Source organism: Liolophura sinensis, chromosome 13 (genome assembly GCF_032854445.1).
Source record: "Liolophura sinensis isolate JHLJ2023 chromosome 13, CUHK_Ljap_v2, whole genome shotgun sequence".
Classification (NCBI taxonomy): domain Eukaryota; kingdom Metazoa; phylum Mollusca; class Polyplacophora; order Chitonida; family Chitonidae; genus Liolophura; species Liolophura sinensis.
Genome location: NC_088307.1, coordinates 26,926,271 through 26,948,821, shown reverse-complemented (window position 1 = coordinate 26,948,821; position 22,551 = coordinate 26,926,271). Strand labels below are relative to the sequence as shown.

Below are 22,551 nucleotides of genomic sequence, written 5' to 3'. Positions count from 1 at the left end.
GAACTTGAGAACTGGCCTTGTGATTGTTGATCTGGAACGCCTTTACTGGTTGAGGGCTGGTATGCGAATGCATAGATTTTCCAATTTCCTTCGCCCATAAACAAGACGTTGATTGAAATCGTCTCACAATCAACAGGACCTAACAAATGTTACAAGGCGAGTTGTTGCTGTCCAAGTAAGGGTAATTTATGGTGATACACATTTATGATATGTGTATGACCCTGCCTGACATAAGAAATCCAACTTTGCCTAGTTTAGTAAATTTAAGACTCTTTCTCCAAGAAATAAGCGCATGAGCCAGGGAAAAGCAAGTGCACAAAGTAAGCCAATTCAGATATTTCCAGTTGTATATAATATTAATATAATGAAAAACGGATAGCATAGGGAGGGAGTAAAACTAAATCAGCAACGATAATGTGATAGAGGGCAAATGATCAGAGGACATTATTTTGGCAAGTTGTTGACCTTCAGATAAATTCAGTGCCTATAAGCAAACATTCGCATAACGTTCCAGGTGAATAATCGCATGGCCGACTCCCAAAAACGACGTTTAGCACAAACCACCAAGAACTAAGAAAGTATATAAAGTTCAAAATTAAGACGGAATCAATGCAAAGAAAAGAAGTCAGCAGTTTTCAGTGATAATGGAAAGACGCAAGATATGTTGTGGGCGAATCCGTAAAATCAGTATTCAAATCGCTCATCCTGACAGTATGTAAGTTGTTGATAACATTCATACGTCCAATATGGACATATAATTCAATACGGGGAATATACATATCTCAGCCATGGATTAAGCAAAATTAGACACAATCATAAAACAGGGTGTTCTATTCATATTCGTTTAATAGAGAATTATAGTCATTGTAAAATTTTAGAAATTTGACGCTCTTCCTGTGCCCTAATAACAACATGTGACCTTGACTGAAATCGTCACATACCACACAGGATCTAACAAATGGTACAAGGCGAAATATGTACACACCATATGCAAGACCCATTTGGTATATTGCTGTCAAAATAAGGATAATTTATATTGTTAAAAGGTCATACGAGAACAGGAGAGAATGTCTTGCCCTAAAACTAGTCCTAATAAGGCCACAAAAAGCCTAATTATATATGTTGGCTGGGCAACATGGCTGGGCAACCCTAACTGAGGAAGATCTGCACTCATTTTTGAGGGTTTAGATTAGAGACAAGTCAAGATCTCCTCTAATTGCTTTGTAGTTTTTATGAAAGGTATACTGTTGCCTCTAATTTGAGATCCCAACTGATGACTATCTCGCAGCTCTTCTAGGACCATCTCTATTATCAGTGCATTTGTACGAGGGTGCATTATCACCTCACTAACTTCTATGAGGGTTCAGACTGGAGACAAGACCTCCTCTAATTGCTTTGTAGTTGACAGCTTTTCTGAAAGGAATACTGTTGTCTCTAATTTTCGATTCCAGCTGATGACAATCTTGCAGCTCTTCTAGGACCGTCTCTATTGTCAGTGTATTTGTACGTCACCTCATTCACCTTCATTTTATACTTTATTTTGTACATTCAAGATCCCTTCGTGCTCTGATGGGTTTCTTCTCAGTCATAATGCTGGCAGCCATAGTTTAATTGAGATATTCTTGAGTACGGCGTAAATAAATAAATAAATACGCTAAAGAAGAAACTTACTTATATGGTGGGATATTTCGACGGTACGGCCGTGTATGGGAATTCTCATTCAGCTTCCCGTTTCATTCAGTTTTAGAAAAGCACGTAAGAAAAAATCTGACTTTCACGTTATGCGTACACATGCATATGAGAAGCCCCTTAACATTTCTCTTCTATGAGTTTCACTTGTTTTTTTGCTGGGTTTGTTGTCATCAAATATTGTCGGATCGTTGAGGGACTCTGGATACTGTATCTCTGTCGTTGTATGTGAGTATAAAATTGTTAAATTAACAAGGTATCTTTATGAAAAAGCTGCAACCATTGCGCGAGAGAGAATACCGACTGTCTACATAGAAATCTGATGAGTGCTTCTCTCTTTGATGTTGCTAGAACAAACTTTATTCGCTGTTTATAGGCTGTTTCTTTACACATTCCTTAGGTAACTGGAATTTAATTTACTTTGGAAATTTATATTGCGATTGGATGCACTGGAAACCTGTATTGAAGTTTTCTGCTTTAATAAGGGTTGAAATTGAAACTCCTTTTCAAACAATTCAAAACAATATTTCAGTAGGGGGAGGAACACCCAACATTGAAAAACCCAACATTGGAACATATCTTGTTCAATTATGTATTTCTGTCTTGCAAAAGTAACACATTTTGAAGTCATTCAACGTGTCAACATTCATGAGTTACATATTGTTATATCCTCACGATAGAATAGAAAGAAAGTAACGGCGAATATTGAAGTCATATTATTAGTCTACATTACGGTCACTATGTTCCATCATGAGGAAATATAGTGTACAGAATACACACACTTATATACATGTAGCTGCGTAGGTATATAGTGCATGCACGAATAAAGACAAAACAAGGCATGGTAAGTTAGGAGAAAAGCACGAATGGTTGAGTGTGAATTACACAATGTCGAGCTGTATAAGAGGGATTGCATAAAATTGCCTAATTACTGAGTGAGTGAATGAGTGCTTGAGCTTTAACACAGTACTTAACAATTTTTCAGTCATATGACGATGAATGAATCCTTAGAGGGCATTTAATGTACCTTCTTGTTGCAGGGCGGCTTACTGCCGCTCTTTATCTAGTACTGCTTCACTGAGACGGCTCAGTCGGCTAGCGCGCTAGCACAGCGTAATAACCCAGGAGCCTCTCACCAATGCGGTCGCTGTGAGTTCAAGTCCAGCTCATGCTGGCTTCCTCTCCGGCCGTACGTGGGAAGGTCTGACAGCAACCTACGGATAATCGTGGGTTTCCCCCGGGCTATGCCCGGTTTCCTCCCATCATAATGCTGGCCGCCGTCGTATGAGTGAAATATTCTTGAGTACGGCGTAAAACACCAATCAAATGAATAAATAAAATCCAGTGTCGAACCAAACAAACTGTGGTTTTTATTTGAGATAGGTATTACGGGTTTCCAACTAGACACTAACGAAATTGAGTCAACTTTCGATGCAAATTACAAGACATGAGACTAGACATCAAAACAAAAATACCACTGATAGCCAGCGTTCGACGACAGGAAAGAGTTGCGTGAGTTGGTAATGGCGTGATAATAAACATTAAGAAATAACCATTAATTCTGCATGGTTTGACTTCGGGGTTTCCCCGAGGCCTCATCCCCTTGCATTGTTTAAAAGTGATTATATAAGTGATAAGACACCATTTAGTGTCGTTTCACACCAGTGAATAATAAATTACAACTGGCTTCACTGCATAGTTTTATTTCTAATTCTGTTTTGGTCATTGCGCTAGGTGGGAATGCACGTCGATACTTGTTGATCGTATACAAGAACAGTTAGATTAAACACATTAACCGAGGCAAACTGACACCTTACCCAAGGCAAACTGACCAACAGCCAGGTTTCACCGGTGATACGTGTGACCATTCGCCATCTATCACACTGGCGTACATAATCTGGTTTTACTCTCTGCTGAAGTCTTTCATATTCATATGGTGCTGACGGCGTGATGTTGCCAATAGGCATGTGCACAGTTCACTGGGGAACCGTGAGCGATGACATACTGCGTAACATGTTTTTGTTCATTTTTTGCAGGAAAAATACTTTCGCTCATTTTTTCTGTGTTTTTTCTTGTCAGTTCCTCTGCTCAAACTTTTTTCGTTTCTCAGGTACTTTATTTCTGAATTGTCTCTTCTTCCACAACTTTTACGGCTATTTTGAGTTTTCTTACAGCTGACTAGTTTAAAGTCCTTTTCCTTTCTGATTATTTTTGTCACTCTTTCTGCAACTGAGAACGTTTGCTTCCGAAAGTTAAGCAACTTTTCGTTTATACACAGTTCTCACATTGTTTACCATTTACTCACAGTTACCATTGTTTTTTTTCGGTGGCTTTGCTGCTGTAGCCCATACATTCTAGAGACAATGTCTTCCTGTTAGAGATCTACAAGGACGCATTTACTAAAGGAGAAGAAAACGTAAAGCCATGGCAAAATCAGATATCAGGGTGACAAAACTTATTTGCAAATTTGAGCTTTCATATTACTATCTGGAAAAAATGGTATTTGAAAATTTTTTGTATGGTGGGTAAATAAGGACGTGAGGCATGCCTAATATATGTATCTGTATATAAATTTGATGTTAATATCCAAACATATCCATTAATTATAAATGATGATAATATTTATAAATATATTAAATATATAAATATGATCAAATACATGGTCGTGGGTTTCCCCTGGGCTCTGTCCGGTTTCCTCCCACCATGATGCTGGCCGCCGTTGCACAAGTGAAATATTGTTGGGAACGGCGTAAAACACCAATAAATAAATAAATGATCAAAATACAGGTGGAACACATTTGTTAGCTAAAAGGACCAAATTCTAGTGCAAATATATATTTATTAAACATGTGTTACATCATTATTTATAACATTACATCACATAGAATACATATCAAAAGGTGGTCCCAAATACACACCGTATAAAAATTAATTCCAAGTGTCTTTTTCTCTTTGAAAAAAACAGAAAAAAAATATTAGACCACATTTACAACTGATTTAACAACCTTATGTAAGATTTACGTTTTCTCCACCTTTAAATCTAAACTTGATGACTCAAATATGCTGCGCATTAAACTGTCCTTTTATCTGTATAGAAACAAAGCCCACCGGGTAAATTAAAATCGTGAGGAATTAGTGACGAATGTTCCAACCCTTTTCCTAGTATTCATTTTATCCCTATCAGAGATATTCACTTTTCTTTCCTTTTCAGCATTCTATGATTTTGATCAAAAAGTAGATTATTCGCATAGAACATACCTTGTGTCTTTCCAACATTATTGAAAACTGTTAATTACTTCTCTTTGCATGATTCCATCCTATTTTCGTACTTTATACACTTACTTAGTTCTTGGTGATTTTGTGTTCTACGTCGTTTGGGGAATTGGCCTTGGGATTATTAATCTGGAACGTTATTACTGTCTGTCAATGCTCGATTGGCTGTGGTATAAAGATTGCTTCTTGAAAATACATCTGTCAAATAAATTCATTCATATCTAACCCTATTTATATCATTTCCAAAATGTAAACTGGGTTTTCTTTTTGTTTTTTGCTTCTCTGTATACACATGTGATCCACAGCCAATCGAGCATTGACAGAAAGTCTCGTAGTAGAAATGCATGCCTCTTATAAAGTTAACCACTGCAATGTTTTTTCCAGGTAAATACAAAATGTCTAGTTTGTCCATAATAATAGTAATTTTCCCAATAGTTCATGCTTTGTTGCGCCTTGGATTTGGGAACGTGACGTGAAACTGGTGCCAGCTCATTCGCATGACCCTCAACCACGTGACAAAAACTTTTTCCTTAAACTCGAATGACGGACACCACTAATGACGTTGTGATGTTTTCAAAACAAAGAGAGGTAAGCAATGGACATTGCCCGACGTTACGAGAGACCTAGCGAGGACATCCTACTGATGGTACTGTTCTCTTGAACGTCAATCGTCAGAATCTAGGAGTTGAGACAGATACTTGTAATCCAGCTATCAGCCATCAGCCATAATGGTTAGCAGAAGTGAATAATCGCATTATTTTTTTTTGCAAACCGCCAAAGAACCAAGGAAGTATGTAAGCTAGAAATTATAATAAATTCATGCAGTTTGAAGCAGAAAACAGTTTCCAGTAATTACAGACCAACACAAGAAATGTTTAAGCCAAGAAAGTAAATCTTTTTACTAACTGTGCATACTGTTGGTCAATAAGTTGTCTTTAATTAGAAACTAAATTAATTAATTATCTGAAAAAACACTGTTCATATAACCAACGTCTCTATATTATTATTAACACGAAGAATTAACGGCGACCACCAAGTTTACACATTCCACGAGCTATGGAAATTCCCGTGCTATATAACTGAACAGCAACAGACAGACACGGAAACAAGTATGATCTAAAAATTACACACAAAATTAGATTGGGCTTCATGCAAAAGTACATCGGAGTCAATCACTGGATTCAAGATTTTGGACTATTACCAGGAAGTGAAAGGGGAAGCTACATTAGCTCACATACTCGAGGTTTTATTTTTAATAACCCGGAAAGAGTATACTAATCCGATGAAATGCATTTGTAATGTTAAGAAAAAAAAGGGAATTCACAGCAAATCCCGTTTTATCGCTTACATTTTCGGCGTTGGAAAAACTTAAAAATCTAAAAAGGACTGCATTTTTCAAAAAGACGGATAAATATATAAACTGTGAGGTCGAAATAGGGATTACACATTTACTGTGTGACAAGTATATGTATGGTAATATAAAAATTAGTATTTAAATCGTCTAGCGTGCTAGAGTATAAGTTGTCGACAACAAAGTATGTATCTCAGTTGCGCTTTGATATCACTGCTCACACACTGTCCATCTGGGCGATCTAATTCAACGCGATGAATTAGAAGAACGCTAGAAATTCTGATCGCTATCCAAATTTTCTTAGAAGAGATATAGTTTTTGCAGTATTGACTTCGGACGTTGATTGAAATCGTCCCACAACACACAGGATCTAACAATTACTACAAGGCGAGATATGTACACGCTATCTGAAGGACCCTTCAGTATATTGATGTCCAAATAAGGATGATTTACAACGTCAAAATTGACGCTATACATTTTGTAACGTCTGCGACAGAGGAAACTATTTTGATCTTTGTACAAATATAGGTCCAGATAAGATATACCATCTGAACAGTCCGTGGCTTGCTTTAAATCCAGCGAAGGTGGGTAAATATCCTTCACATCCTTTGCTATATACGAATTCAGCAGATCATCAATATACCGTTTAGTGAATGAGAAATGTCGGGCAAGGTGGAGATTACGTCTTAATAATTTCTGCATGTAGTCGTATTCATCTGAGAACAAGTATATGTTGGCCAATAGGGTGGGGTCACAATTTTTACCCTTGGGAATATCTATGCACTGTCGATGTGTGATTTCCCCGAAATTTACATAGATGTTTCTAAATGAGAAATTCAAGCAAATCAATGAACCTGGAAATATCCCATGAATCGTAACCTTTATATGTGATGGAACTGAAGAAGCTTTGTTGCCCCCTTGCGTCAATAGAGCAGTGACCGGTTTCATTAAACACTGACACAATCAATGATGAAATTCTATCTATTAAATCCGTGTGAAGAATCGTAGTGTAGAGAGTGGCGAAATCCCAAGTGAATATATCCTTATACGGTATGTGTATTAGAGCGTTTAGTTATTCAGTGAGACGTTTAAGTATCCACATACCTTTGGCATGTGAATTTTTTACAGTTGCATGACAGTACTTTTTCTAGTCTCTCTAAACGAGACCGTCTTAACCTACCGGAACCCTACTGGTTTTCGGTCTGTCGAAATACCTGTCACATCCGTATACAAGTGGGCAGTGATCTAATAAGTGTTAGCCAATGAACGCTCCGTACGAGAAAAAAGCCTTCGCGAAGACTACAAATTTTCATTGGTTGAAGTGGTGGTGTGTCTTCATTAATATTCATCATCAAGCAAGAACTGGCAAAAGTAAGATGTTGACCGAAGAACACGAATGCGAGGAAATTATCATAGAAGCCGAGGCCCTTGTTTGTCAGAAAGGGTTGTAAGTAATTATAGTTAAGGAAATAAAACTTCCTCTAACTAACTTGAAACGGTTGTAGTACTGGAGCAGAAATGGCTGAAACATTTTCTTTGTCCGCCGCGGGGGCAATAGCTCTAAATCTCTAATGCGGAGAGATGGACTTCCGACGGCCATTCGAACCACACTATGTTTGCTCGTTTCCTTTTACTCTTTAATATCCTTGCAAATTTCCCCCTCTCTCGTTTGCAGGTTTCCTCTTTCCGTATAGCCTTTTCTAATTTATTTAATCCCACAGAACATGGCATGCAGACATAGCCCTCTCCTTTTACCACAACAACGTCAGGGAAGACGAAGACGGAAGACGAAGAGGAAAGCGTCCAGGAGCTCCTTAAAAGTCTTACTTTCCGTGGTCAAATCACGCCTTTGGGCTGTCACAACACGATTATTTACTGTGGATATTAGCTGTGCTAAACAAATTCTACATTAAACCTTGAAATCCACATAATCTTTCCATTTCTTTGGCGTGGCCATTGAATCGTATGATTATCGTATATAGAGCTGCAGGTGTCTGCACATATCAACGGTCATTTACTGTTTACAACTTCCCATCAGAAGATAGTAGAGCCGTTTCCATTGGTCGGTTAGGATTATGTTAAATAGCTATGTTTTCGTCACCGTATGCGAGATGTGCAGGTTTTTCTGCAGAAGTTGAGTACACTTACGGCTACGGCCCCCAGCATAAGGAGAGTATACTTGTTCCAAAATGACTGTACTTCTTGCAGTCCTTTCGTTAAGAGAGTTGATACAGGTTTGGTTGTACCGTTTTTTGACACCGCAAGAAAGGGAGCTTTGTTTCGGCAGTGATGATATCAACTCCTCCACAAGAACCTGATAGTAATAATTCTTGTAGACAAATATAATATGATTAGGGGCTTTGTCCGCAGGAACAATAACATAATTTCTCTGAAGGTCATCACATGACATCATCCTTCAGAACTTGCTAGAACCTCTCACCAGCAGACTTCGTAGATCATCATTGTTTAAAAATCAAGGCTACCCGTTATGACATGTTGACATGGATTTTGAATGAAGCCAGACGATTCACATTCACAACTGTATCCACCAGTTGTATAATCCGACATCTCAAAATTTATTAACTGCTTCCGTGTAATTATATATTTTGGCTGCGATTGGTTTTGCATATTGATAGGAAATGCATGGATTCTCTCGTATGTTGAAATAATTCGGCACAGAATTGCACACAACTGGATCATTTAAAATTCGCGGTACGTTGGTTAAATCAAGACCTCTATGTAGGTACTTCAGTTTTAGGAACAGTCTATTTTTAGCAGTAAGAACTGTTCTGACTGACTGGATGTAACCATTAACGGGGTCTAAAATTCGTTGAAGAGTCACTTTTAAACTGGTCTTGGCAAAAACAGATAGCGATTAAACATTGGTGTTACAACTAGAAGCTTAAAATACTGTTAGGCCAATGGCTTACATTGGATGACTAATTTCGGGATATTGTTCTTGTATCCAGTGTGACACTTGTTTACCACCGGTAAGGTGTGCATATGTGCACGTCACACGTGGGAAAGGTCGACAATAACTCACCAAATGTCTCTGGTTCATGTTGAACGATATGGTTTCATTCTACCGTATTAAAATGTTGCGTTATACCGTGATCAATCTTTATGAGCCTACTGCAATGCGGTTGGAAATGCGTATCACTCGTAATCACAGAATGGCGGAAGCTGTCTCATCGCGTTTTCACGTTTTTGACTATTAGAAAATAGTCAAGGCCTTTCCGCAAATATAAATTTCCTATTACATTAAACTTTGATATGGAATTCATGCCTGGAATATCCACTGTCTACCCGGCATCATTGAAAACTGATGACTGCTTCTTTCTTGTGTGTTACCGGCTTTGTTTCCTATTTGTAAAATTTCACACTTTTGTCTTTGGGAGCTAGTATTAAACGTTCTTTTGGAAATGGATCTTGCGATTATCGACTTGGAACGCCCTTTTTCGGACTACGAATGGTTTACAAATGTCGGACATGACGCTTATATTACATATAATGGAACAGACCAATTCTCTCAACGGATTTATTAAATGAATAATCTGTGAAAAAGTTCAGTTTAAAAGTAATAAACATTGTGATGCAAGTCTAAAGAAAGCGTGATGGAGACTCCTGAAGTTTGACGCTTCATTCTCGATTCCATGCGTATATAAATTTGCCATTGCTTTTAGAATACAATGACCACTTGAAAATTTATCTGATTTACTTCATACAAATTTCTGACCAATGTAATGATTATGCATCCGACTTTTTTATAGGTAATAGGCGCCGTTTTCGTGACCAAGAAGCTGAGGACAACAGGAAACATGTTCATCGCCAATTTAGCCTTAGCCGATCTGTGTGTGACAACAGTGGTTGATCCCTTCAGCATAGTTGGTAAGCTTAGGTCTCGCTTGTATCATTATACCTGGGTAGCCGCGGTATATGGCTGAAATACTGCCAGTATAGCCACAATACGGCTGAAGTACTCTCAATGTGGCGTATGCCAACTATGTGGTTCTGTGGCTACATTCGCGTGCCTCAGCAGAATTTTAATCCACAATAGGTTTTCTTGCAGACGAATTGTCACTTTTAAGCTGGTCTTGGCCAAAACAGATAGCGATTAAACATTGATATTACAACTAGAAGCTTAAAATACTGTTAGGCCAATGGCTTACATTCGATGACTAATTTCGGGATATTGTTCTTGTATCCAGTGTGACATCTGGTAGGCGCCATGACTATAGGAAACTCTTTTTGAATGAATGATAGATTGTAATTAGTCTTTAACTTCAGCTGGGCGATAGTTCAGCCATCTTCTGACAAGAACACCATTTGAAGGCTATAAGTACCAGAGTACTTGTCAATGCAAGCCTTGATTTACTACATTAAATAAGTCACCTTTAAGTATAGACGTGCTGTTATTGAGTAGGTTTTTTATTTCACACCAGGTACGTTGTGCCGTATCGGGAATGTAACACCTAAGAAAATAATATAACTTGCCATGTGTACTACTTTCTTTTTAGAGTCAACGCTTTCCGTATTGTGAGTTGCACATTTCCTGTTTAGAGTTAAATCTTGCTTTTCTCTGCATTGCACATGGTGGATGATCGAAAATTTACTACACCTGCAAAAAATATTTTACTTTCCGTTCTGTTTTTCTTTTTCAGGTGTGATTGCCGGTCCGCAATTTTTTCACGACAAACATGTACTTTGTCATCTGGTGGCGTCCGTATGCTTGACAAGCTGCGTGTGCTCCATGTGGAATATCGGGGCTATCGCTGTCAACAGGTCGGTTATTTCTTTGTACTGTATAGAACTGATTCAGTTTTAGATTATTTAAAACAATCACTGTTTGTATGCGATCCGCAAAATCTTAACTTGTGTTTTTTTTCACCATTTATTTTAAACTATGAATTCCAACTATAACGCTGTCAGATGGCCTGTTACAACATTCGCTTACCTACGTGTACTACTCCGTTAGCAACATCACAGGGAAAGTTTGTGCACAGCACGAATCCATCAAATTTTGCTAGTGATATGGAACCGGATCAAGACATCTTTTTGACAATTTTTTTCCATCGCTCTGTCGTTTAGACGGGGACTTGTATATTTAGCTTTAGCCGAGTATTTCACTTCCAGAATACTGAACAAAAATATAAACACAAGACTTTGTTTTTGGAAGATTTTAGAAGATAATGCTCGGATTTTTGTCAAAAATGTCTCGACGGATGGCCAAGAGCAAAACCCAACATTACTGTGCTTTCCAGTCTCCAAAATCAATGTGTTGTCGACTTCAAGCGTGTTCACCATTTTGACCCGTCACACAGGTGTGGCCCTGCCTGTGGTATTCAGTGATCTCTAAGGTCTTCTCTGACACGCTTTGCGCTCAAGTCACCCATACAATACAAATTCTGTCAAAAGGCACGATGCAAAGCTTGATCCTAATGCGAAAGGAATTATGCTATAGCTTTATTCTTCAGTTCACTATTCTTAGAATATGAAAGTTTCCGGGTCTGAACCTAACACAACGCCGCATTTAAAGAAATAATTTAAAGGACTAAAAACTACAGTTGGGACAACATTGTGATAGCCAGTCAAATGGTCACATGTAACCGATAAAATATGTCCTCTTGTCAATTTATCTCAGTGTTTTATTCCTACTGTTCATGCAAATGCTTTAATAGTAGAAAATTACACGCCCCCCCCCCCCCCCCCCCCCACCGGCACCATGGCTTAAATAGGATAAGGTACAAAAACATTCAATGATGTCAACTGCAACATGTTAGACGTCTTTTTTGCCTGTTCCCACTTCTAATCCTGACAGAAAAATGTATTCAAACTGACAAAGACAAGTAATCGCGTTCATGTATTAGAAAGTGTTGATCTCACTTGTCATAGTCGCTATTAAGTTATGTGCATATTGCATGTTTTTTCTTAGTCAAAACTTTATTATCAAGGATAATCAAGGATTGTGTTCACAATGACACTAAAGTTGGGTTATAAAGTTGGCTGAGGCTAAGCACAGAATTGTTATCTACTTCTGAACTCCAGCCTGCCTCTATACATGTTCGAATAACCATGGTCAAATTTGTTTTAGCACAAAGACGATGGTTAAACTACCCTGACAAAAGTAAAACTAAGCTATTAAGATCAAACCTGTAAGATCGGTTAGCAAGCTTACAAGTTAAGATTAAGCTGTGGCCTGTTGTAAACATATGGGGACCAGTGATGTCACCTCAGCCTTTTGCTACTTGACACACATAGATTGCTATATTTCATAATTCAAAGTACATCTTTGTTTAGAGATATAAATCAGTTCAGCCAATGCACCTTCAAACGAACTATTTCAAGCCCAAAACACTACTGTGACGTCACTGATACCCTCTGGGTCCCAACAGACCACCATAGAATCTCATGTTTCAAATACATTTTTTTAGTCGGTCAGAAAAATTCTAAAAAAAAAAATCACACTTATTTTCTTGAGGCGACGCATAACCATCTTGAGCTTAGTGATAAAAGAATCATTCTGGAACGCTGTATTTGCTATCAGATCAAAACAATTATACAGTATTTTGAGCACCACTAAATCAATGCCCTATCTCTTAATATAGACGGGTCGTGACCGAGTGGTAAATTGATTGTTTTCCTGTTTCCAGAACCCAGGAGATGAGTTAACTGTTTTCAACACTCTTGGAGTCAATGTTATCGACAGTGCTTGTCCAATCAAGATGATATGGCAACGACCAAAATATTATACACAGTTATTTCGTGCTACGAAATTAGGGCGTCTATTCCGAGAAAATTTCTCACCTACTTTTTGCCAATGGCTGACTATAAATTACGTTTTTGTAACTGATCAAACTGACAGCTGTTGTTATGTTCTGGAGTACGGCTTTAATCATGAAGTTCCATTAATGAGAAATATTTTACATGCATCTTCATATGTCGTCGGGGCCTCTGAGTTCAAGTCTATCTCATGCTGGCTTCCTCTCCGACCATAGATGGAAAGGCTTGCCATGAAGCCTGTGGATGGTCGTAGATTTCCCTCGGGCTCTGTCCGGCTTTAACCCACCAAAATGTTGGCCGCCGTCTTATAACTTAAATATTCTTGAGTACGGCGTAAAACACCAATCGAATAAAGAAATAAATCATACATGTATGTCAGCTTCATTTGGCTGTTACTGAGGTTTGAGTTTCTGTAATGCCTTTAAGTTTTATATGTAGGTAGTACCCCTCAGTAAATTGGGTTTGTGCTTATTGACAATATTTTTGTTGGTATAATTACTTTGCGAAAGCCAGGATGTGACACTTCAATAAGGTTTGTGTCTGTATAGCGCGCTAAAATACTGATGAACTGAACATTTTTATTGTCTGCGTACCATTTTCATGCGCACAATTATCTTCTTTCATTTGTGGATGAAAATAAGATTTGTGTATGAGGTAATGCGTTGGCAATTACCCCGCAAACTCAATACTTAATACAAAGCCGCGAAGGAACACATCAAATCTTGAGTCTAATTCTTATTCTTAACTCTTATTTGCCAATGTTGTATTACTGGACAATGGAATGTCCTGGTTTGAACCGGGAATCGGGATCTATGGCATTCAACAGAAACACGCGACCCATCCCTTTTGTCACATTATCGACCTCATTTAAAAATGTCATTATCTTCATTCTGTCAATGTCCATTGTGTCTTTTATCGAAGCTTTATGCCGTACATAAGGCGTGTATAAAGGAGAGTGGCCTGGCAACAACATCGTGCTGTGCTTAGCCGTAGCACAGATCTGGTATTACTTCTGAACTGTGGTCTGGTCGATACATCCCCGAGTAATCATTGGCATTTTTTATTGGAGCGCAAAGAACAATGTTAACGTTTCATGACAAAAGGTGAATATTAAATATTAACATCAACCTTAAGATCAGTACCATGAACTTTTCTGTTGTCATAAGCTATGAAGTTTGTTAATTGGTCTGAGAGCCTTAGGGACAACATGGCCGACAGTGCTCACAGCCTGAGGGACAACATGGTCGACAGTGCTCAGAGCCTTAGGGACAACATGGGCGACAGTGGTTAGAGCCTTAGGGACAACATGGGCGACAGTGCTCAGAGCCTTAGGGACAACATGGGCGACAGTGGTTAGAGCCTTAGGGACAACATGGTCGACAGTGCTCAGAGTCTGAGGGACAACATGGTCGACAGTGCTCAGAGTCTGAGGGGCAACATGGTCGACAGTGCTCAGAGTCTGAGGGACAACATGGTCGAAAGTGCTCATAGATTCACTTTAGTCATAGCGCGTTCACTGAGAAACATTCGCCATAGGCTATTTGTGGGATACACGCTGAGATCGCACTGAGTGATTAATCATTTGTGAGGACGTTTTCCATTTATCATGTTTATTTTCTAAAGACCAGCTGTAAATTCCCTCACCAAGTCACTAAAGCATAAGTAAATTGATAATAAAAGCTATTAGTTACAATTTGTCTTTTACATTTTAGATGCATCTTCATCTGTCACCACCAGGTGTACAGACGCATCTACTCGTGGAAGAAGACGATCTTCATTTGTTTCCTGCTCTGGGTCTGGTGCGCCGTCATGGAAATGCCTAACTTTTTCGGATGGGGAGGTCATACCTTTGACACTAAGACGATGGCGTGTAGTTACAACAGGTTGGCTGATTACTCTTACACTCTATTCTTCTGCTTCTTCGCCATCGGCCTGCCCCTCTTGGTGGTCTTCATCAGCTACCTACGTATATTCCTCTACGTTCGCGATACAAAGCTTCAGCTGGAGAAGGTAGTTATGAAAGGCGCTTCAGGAGATAACGGGCAGGTAGTGAAAGGAAGTCATCTCGATCAAATGATGAAGGGTCGCAAGAAAGAGGAGCTAGCGCTTGTGAAAACTCTGTTCATGGTCTTCGTGATATTTTTGGTCTGCTGGTTGCCGTACGCCGTGGTGGTCTTGCTGGACTTCGCCGACAACTGGAGCAAGGTCGTTTACGTCGTTGTCATTCAGATGGGGCACACAAACAGTTCTCTTAACAGCATACTCTACGCAGCGTCCAACAAGCGGTTTCGCCACGGCTACCTCAAGTTCATCTGTCTCTTGTGCTGGCCTTGTCGTAGAACAAAATCCCTGGTGTCCGGCGATAGCATTCAGCACAGCTCATCTTCCTTAAACAATCTGGTCACATCAAAGAACTCATCTCAAGGCTCGAACGCCAACAACTTGGACAAGTTTTAAACCTATTGACAAAGTTTCCACCTGAACATTTTTTTTGGCGTGAAATATTGACGGCATAAACTGATTGTTGACATTTCTCCAAATACGTTGTTAAATTTGATGACAACACAACATTTTTAGTATTTCCAAATCAGTGACGTCTAATAAATTGCTATTGACATCACTGATTTTTTTTTACCTAAATCTGCTAAAACCATGGTACTAGGGTAAATTGTCACTATTTATGCATGTACATGAGTAGTTAGAATAAAACCCCGGCTGAGGTAAACTGACAAGAGGCTGTATTTCAGCGGTTACATGTGATCATTTGTGAGCTACCACACTGTCGTCACTGCACTGGTTTTACCCTCTGTGCTGTATGTCTTTAATGATATTAACATATTCAAATAGAATGTGGGAGGGATTGCTAAAAATGCCTCAAACCGGGGAGGGTGCAGGACCGGAGAAAACGCTGAAAACGCTGAAAACGGCAGGTCTGTTTTAAGTTGAGCAGAAAATAGCAATGGTGTTTAATATATAAACGGGAAAGTGTGTTCCCTAATGTGTGAATACTTTTCACTTTTTTGTCATTGTAGACTACAGCAAAGACGGTAAAATCCTTCATTAATACAAATGAAACAGATGTAAAAAAAATACTTCCTGGAAATCTTTTAGTAAGACACATGAACAAGATATAAAAAAAAATCTGTACAAATACAAGTGCCTCTGAATATTGACACTGTGTCGAAATCATTAACTCATTTTACCTGTATCTTAACATAATATTACAGTATGTACAGACATTTGACTGTGTAAGAAAACAACGAGACTATGTTAGACTGAAAGGTGCTATTTAGAAAGCGGATTCATTTTTGAGCGGTTTTTGTGACCAATTACCACGATCACAGTTACGACTGCACTGATTTTACTTCCGGTACGCAGTTATTTGTTTTGTATTCACTTGTAAACCAGGATCAGTCTGGTGGACACAGGATCCCCGAGACCTGGTATTGTTTTTATGTTATTGTTTATTGAATGTCGTGACAACAAAACAGTTTGAATATTTCTATACCAGTGCCGTGTATTAACATCCCTTCATTTTTCACCTAATTTAGGTTAAGCCGTGGTGCCGGGTGCGTGTAATTTGCTTCTACTTAATCATTTACATCGAAAATTCAAATAAAACTCTAAAAGGCAAGTTTACAGGAAGCCTGATTTCACCAGTCACAATTACGTGCACCCATTTGTCAACTATTAAACTGTTGTCTCTCCTTTTACTCCGTATGATGTAGTTCTTTATATTTATTTTGTGGATTTTATGGATTACACTTCCTAGCACCGATACCACTGCTGAAAATTCGCCAAGGCGACTTCAGAGAGGTGTGTTGGCCCACAAGGTGGTCACTGGTTCGAAACCGGGAGTGGTCAACTTTCAGCTCTGGGATCTGTGCTCCATCCGGAAAACTTGTTCCCTAGTAAATGACAGTGCGGTTATAAGGCAGTAGTTGTACTGCATCTTTTTAATGTAACAACGAAATTGGCTGTAAATTTGGTCCGAAGACAGCCGCTCTTCCACAGACAAAGGCACAATTTGTTATTACAGTGTAGGTTTTCACGAAAGTCCTCAGTGCAAGGCATGCTTGGATGGATAAAGTTTTGCCCTCCTAAAACGCTAAAGATCGGTAACGACAGAGTCAGGTACTTGGTCTGGTTCTAACACTAAATCTCTGGGGCCATTTGTTCAAAAGTGTACTCATGTTAAACCAGACTTAAAGCTTAATACCAGTCTGATCCTAACACAAAGTAAATGGCACTAAAATTTGGACTAAAGTTAATACTTAACTTTAGGTCACAAAACACTTCTGAACAAGTGGGCTCTGGTTTGTTTCGGTTTCCACCATCCACAAACATTAAAACTTCTTCAGTACTGCGTCAACCACATATTAAGGATAATGTATTTATTCGACCAAATAGCTAAATATTGAACCATACTCAACTAGATGTTTATATCTCATTTAATTTTTAAAAGTTCATACAGGCACTTATCTAGCGCAGAGACAACATTTTCTGATTGAAATGTGGTAAAAGCGTGAAACCAGGCGTTAAAGATTTAAAGTTATCTACATCGTGGCACTTTATGAAACAACATATATGGTCAACTTTGTGAGCACTTTGTCGTGTAAATTTAAGTAAAATTTCTGTCCATTGTGCAAAGTGAGGGAGGGCTTAGGATTTCACGTCGTACTTAACAATTTCTCAGTAATCTGATGACGAAGTAGTAATTAGAGTGCGTGTAATTATACTGTGTAGAGTAAGTGAGTGAGTGCTTAAGTTTTAACGTCGTACTTAATTTCTGTCATCTGATGAAGTAGTCCTTACAGTGCATGTGTAGAATAAGTGAGTGAGTGCTTGAGTTTTAACGTCGTACTTAACAAGTACTAAACAATTTCTCAGTCATCTGATGACGAAGGAGTCCTTAAAGTGCACGTACTTACAATGTGTAGTAGACAGTAATAACGACGCGACTGTTCGAAGTATGAGAAAGTGTGTAGCGACGAATCGGTTATTTTAGGTTCTGTGCAACACAAGTTTTCGCTGCATTTTACAGAGAACACGAAAACTTTGAAAAAGCAAAGATGTAACAACAAACAAGGAGATGGCTATAAGCTCAAGTTTAAACGGTATTAGAGAAATCCAGGGGAGACTATTGTGTTGAGCTCGCTTACATATTAATGACAAACACCGTATTACGTTCATATCTACCGTCAAAACTGTTGGCAGTTAACAGAATAATATATTAGGTTTAATTCGATAATTTAAACATGTAATATCAATTGAATATCTCTTTGTAGACTTATTTAAGTTCTTTCCTGGAGATCAGACAAGAATATCTTGTTTTTCCTACGAGTAGGTCGCTGAAATAAGATTTGATTTTCTGAGCTACTTTATCGCTCAAACAAGAGCCACTCCAAGTCTTTCATGTTTAGCCTTGCCTGCACCTCAATCAGTTGCCTGTGACAAAGGGCGTAGAATTATATTTTTGATAAATGCGTACAGAGAGTAATAATGATATATTATCGACCTCGGTCCAGTGAAGAGACCACACGCTGGTAGAAAATGTGGTTAAATTATGCAGTAGATATGAGCACGAGGGAATACTCGCTAATGCATTTTATCCCTTTGTGGAGGTCATTAACGGACAGCTTCTCCTTGAAAACAAGGTTCAGGCATCACGACACTTAACTCTTGTCGTTTGTGGGCCCATAAGTGGGCTTGTCATTTAATAATTAGTGAAGTAATTTATAGGATTTAAAAATATCGGATTTTTTTCACTTTTCAGCGATAAATGAGTTAACTAAAAACACTCTATTCCTGGACTTTCCAGGACTTTTTCAGATAGGATTCCATAATGCTATAAGAACTAACGGTTAACTGACCCTTAGCACTGTGCAGTGGTTTCTACTCTTTGGATGACATTTATCAAACTGGAACTCGTAAAACCCCTCCGTATTAAGACAGTCCAACATTTTAAACTCTTTTGTTCTTTCCTTTATTACGTCACAAGTATCGGCGTACGTGAGCTCATGAAACACACATGAAGTACACACACATTGCAACGTCACAGAAGAAAACGATGCGTTCTGCTGTCATTTGGACTGTATGTGTAGCTCATCCTCGAATCTACCATTCAACATTTTACAGTGATATCAACTTATTAACAAACTAAAGTCTTGCTCTGCTTGAAAATACTGAAACTTATCGATAATGCAGACGTAAAAAATGGAATAGGCGCTAAACCAAATTTTACTAGGTGTTGGCTGTGTATTAAATCCACACTCAGATAAGTGAGTTAAGCATCTGTGTCATCGGAAAGTACAAAATGTTAATATGGTGGAAATGGAACACACAACTGTTCAGAAGGCATAGTCAGTACCGGGTAGGACCACCCCTGTTGCACCCTGTGGCAATGCATGTCACACAAGGCCGTCTCACGGACACTATCAGTTTCTGAACAACAACTTGTTGTATCCTGTGCCACTCACGTTGCACGTGACCCATATGTTACCCAAACTGCAGTCCACATAAGCTATTATAGAAAGCAGGAAGGATTCATTAGTGCCCTGGGAGAATAAACTTGCTCGAAATGAAGACACAATCACGTTTGTTATCAAAAACTTCTGCGGTGATGATGAAGACTTTAATACAGCCATTGAAGGACTATTTTTTGCATTATCGAAAAAAGCTGATCGAAATATTTACACGCAGTGAAGTTGTCTCCTTTCTGGGATTCCATCCATCCACCCTGGACATCATGGAGTCTCTGTCACTGATGTACTGCCACGAGAAGATCAAACGTTTGGCAATCCATTTTCACCTTGATGAACTTGCCCTGCTGCAAAAATGGATTGCCTGACCTGATTTTTTCAGATCTCCTGACACCCCAAACTATGACAGGAATTTAAGCAGCCTTGGAGTCACTTCTCCTCCAGTGGAATTCGGTGTCATCTCAGGAATTGGCCGACAAATACCCATGGTTAGCGTAGCTTTTCTCGGTCACCGTGTTCTCAGCTGGAGTGGAGAGATTTTTGCAGTCATGTTAAAATCGTTAAAACTGACAAGCGCTCAATTACCAACCATACAAGTGGAATGAATGAATGAATTCTTGGGGTTTAAGGTTGTACTTAACCATTTTTCAGTCATATGAAGGACGAGTAGTCGCTAGGTGTCTGTACATATACTGTCTTCTAGTGGTAGGGCAAGTCCATGCCGGCAAAACCCCACCGTCACTGAAGTATCATGCCGAGGACACCAGACATGACACCCCACCCGGTCACTCAATACTTACACCGGGCCAACCAGCCCAGTTTCCTTGCTCTGAAGTCTCTGGACTGAGCGCCAAGCGAGGCAGCAACAAATACCATTTTTTACAGTGTTTGTGTCACCGACCATGTTTTGTTCAAGAGGGATAGTTTCAATTTTGACATTGTAAATTATCTTTACTTGTAGGGCAGTGTACCGAAGGGTCCTGCGTACGGCGTGTACATATCTCACATTGTAGCGTTTGTTAGATCCTGCGTGTTGTGTGAAGATTTCAATCAACTTCTTACGTTATTACTGCGAAAACTAGTGTGTGAAGGTTGTTCCATCCAACGCATTCACTTCAAATTTCTGAAGTTATACAACGAGTATAATTTTCTTGTAATTCATGGCTATCAGATTGCTACTTTCCTTATATATACTATAAAAATACATATGATTTCGTGTTTCGGAACTCCAACTGTTTTCCGCATAGGATTTTCATTTTTGGTGGACACATTTGTCCATTTGCGCGATTACCATGGCAACCACACACCTATCAACAACACCCATGAAGATTCCCCTCAGGGGCTATACTCACCACAGTGTTGCTGGTATTCTTTTATACATTTCAAACAATGCATTTGTTGGGGTGTATGTTGTGTTCACCTGAACTCTTGATAGCAACTGGAGATATGTCATGTGAGTCGATGTCACGCCTAAAACCGTATTTCGGACATGAATTGGCTACATTACAGTGGCGGGCATTATGAAATGATGAAAAAGCATTGCTGTTATGGGGTCTGCAACAGTGATTTACGCTATATAAACAAACCTCATATGCAAGGGGTCTTATTTTAGACCCCCCCCCCCAAAAAAAAAAAAAAACAAACAAAAAAAAAAACAACCTAAAAATGTGCAAAATGGGTAAAATTACGTGGTAGACCACTGGTGGAATTTCAACACCCACAGGGTGAATCCCAATTCTTTCATTTGTGGCAAGCACTCTGTTGGCGGGAATGGACCGACAGAGGATGACCCTGAAACCCTGAGGATTATCAGTCATGTAGATTAAAGTATATTTGCTTTAAGTAAACTTTATTTTCTCACTGGATATTATTAAAACGGAGTTTTGATACGACTTTGACCACCACATGACAGCTGCGAGCAACAAGAGCCCTGCATAGTTACAAGACCAATGATGGATAGGTGCTGGTTCTAAGAGGTTTAAGCAGTACTACACCCCCCGTTTACAGGGAGTTTGGATCAAGAGAGATTCAGAGACGAATTTTAACTTTTGCCATTTAGACCAACGTGTTAGCGTAAACTGTGTTGATACTGTTAACACCTTTCATGTTACGAACTTACTGCAGCTGCGCGATGGAACACCGAAAAACATGAGTTAAAATGCCTGCACTCATTCATCACTGAACTGTGTGCTTTTGAACTCAAATAATGATGAATATCTTGTTCTAATTATAGGCTGTTATTATACTGCTATACTTAAAATATTTAATCAAAGATTCGAAAATTTACCACTGAATAATAAATGCGCTCACTGATAGGGCAGGGAATTGTATAAGTGACTGTAAACGGCAGCTGGAAGCAAGAGGGACCCCCTTCTCACCGGGAAGAGAACTGGAACTTTCAATGTCAAAAGGTAACATGCCTTCAGAGACTTTGGTAGGAATATTCTGAAGGCAAAGAAAAAAAACAAGGCCCATGGTGTACATAACCCGTGCAGAAAGTAAACTTTACTGTTGCTACTTTACTAAGCCACCAAGATAGAACGTCACACAATCAAATCAAGTCCCTTTCATCTTTGCCAAATTCATATTTTTATGTTTATCAGCTTCTCACTTTCGCTGCTATGTAATATCACGACGCATGGTATAAAATATTATTTTTGTCTTCAACTGTCCACAACAAAGATGAAGACACAGACTGAGGGTGATATTCATAGATGTTCTTCTAAGAAAGGTGCTACGACAGTTAACGAGAAATATATACCCCAGTCAAAGATGGCGTTGCGAAAAAGTTTTACTACATCTCTACTTGTTCCAAAAGTTACATGCCTTGATGATTTCTGTCTTACCTGTTTGAAGGTGGTATAGGTAACAGAGAGATATCTGATGGTAGCGAAATTTGGAATAACATATATCCAGGAGCTGTTGATAGTAGGCCAAAGATTCACAGTGGAAATCCACATTAATACATCCCCTCTC

General features: G+C 38.9%; 1 protein-coding gene across 1 annotated transcript in view; it reads left to right on the top strand.

Annotated features, from left to right (window-relative positions):
* The window catches only part of LOC135481025 (melatonin receptor type 1B-like), a 66,674-nt gene extending 51,124 nt beyond the window's left edge, over positions 1-15,550 (top strand). The window contains exons 2-4 of the mRNA XM_064760955.1: positions 10,084-10,201; positions 10,975-11,095; positions 14,806-15,550. Of these exons, the coding sequence (XP_064617025.1) occupies positions 10,084-10,201; positions 10,975-11,095; positions 14,806-15,550 (984 nt within the window). The remainder of the gene's footprint in view (positions 1-10,083; positions 10,202-10,974; positions 11,096-14,805) is intronic.
* Positions 15,551-22,551: the final 7,001 nt, after the last annotated feature.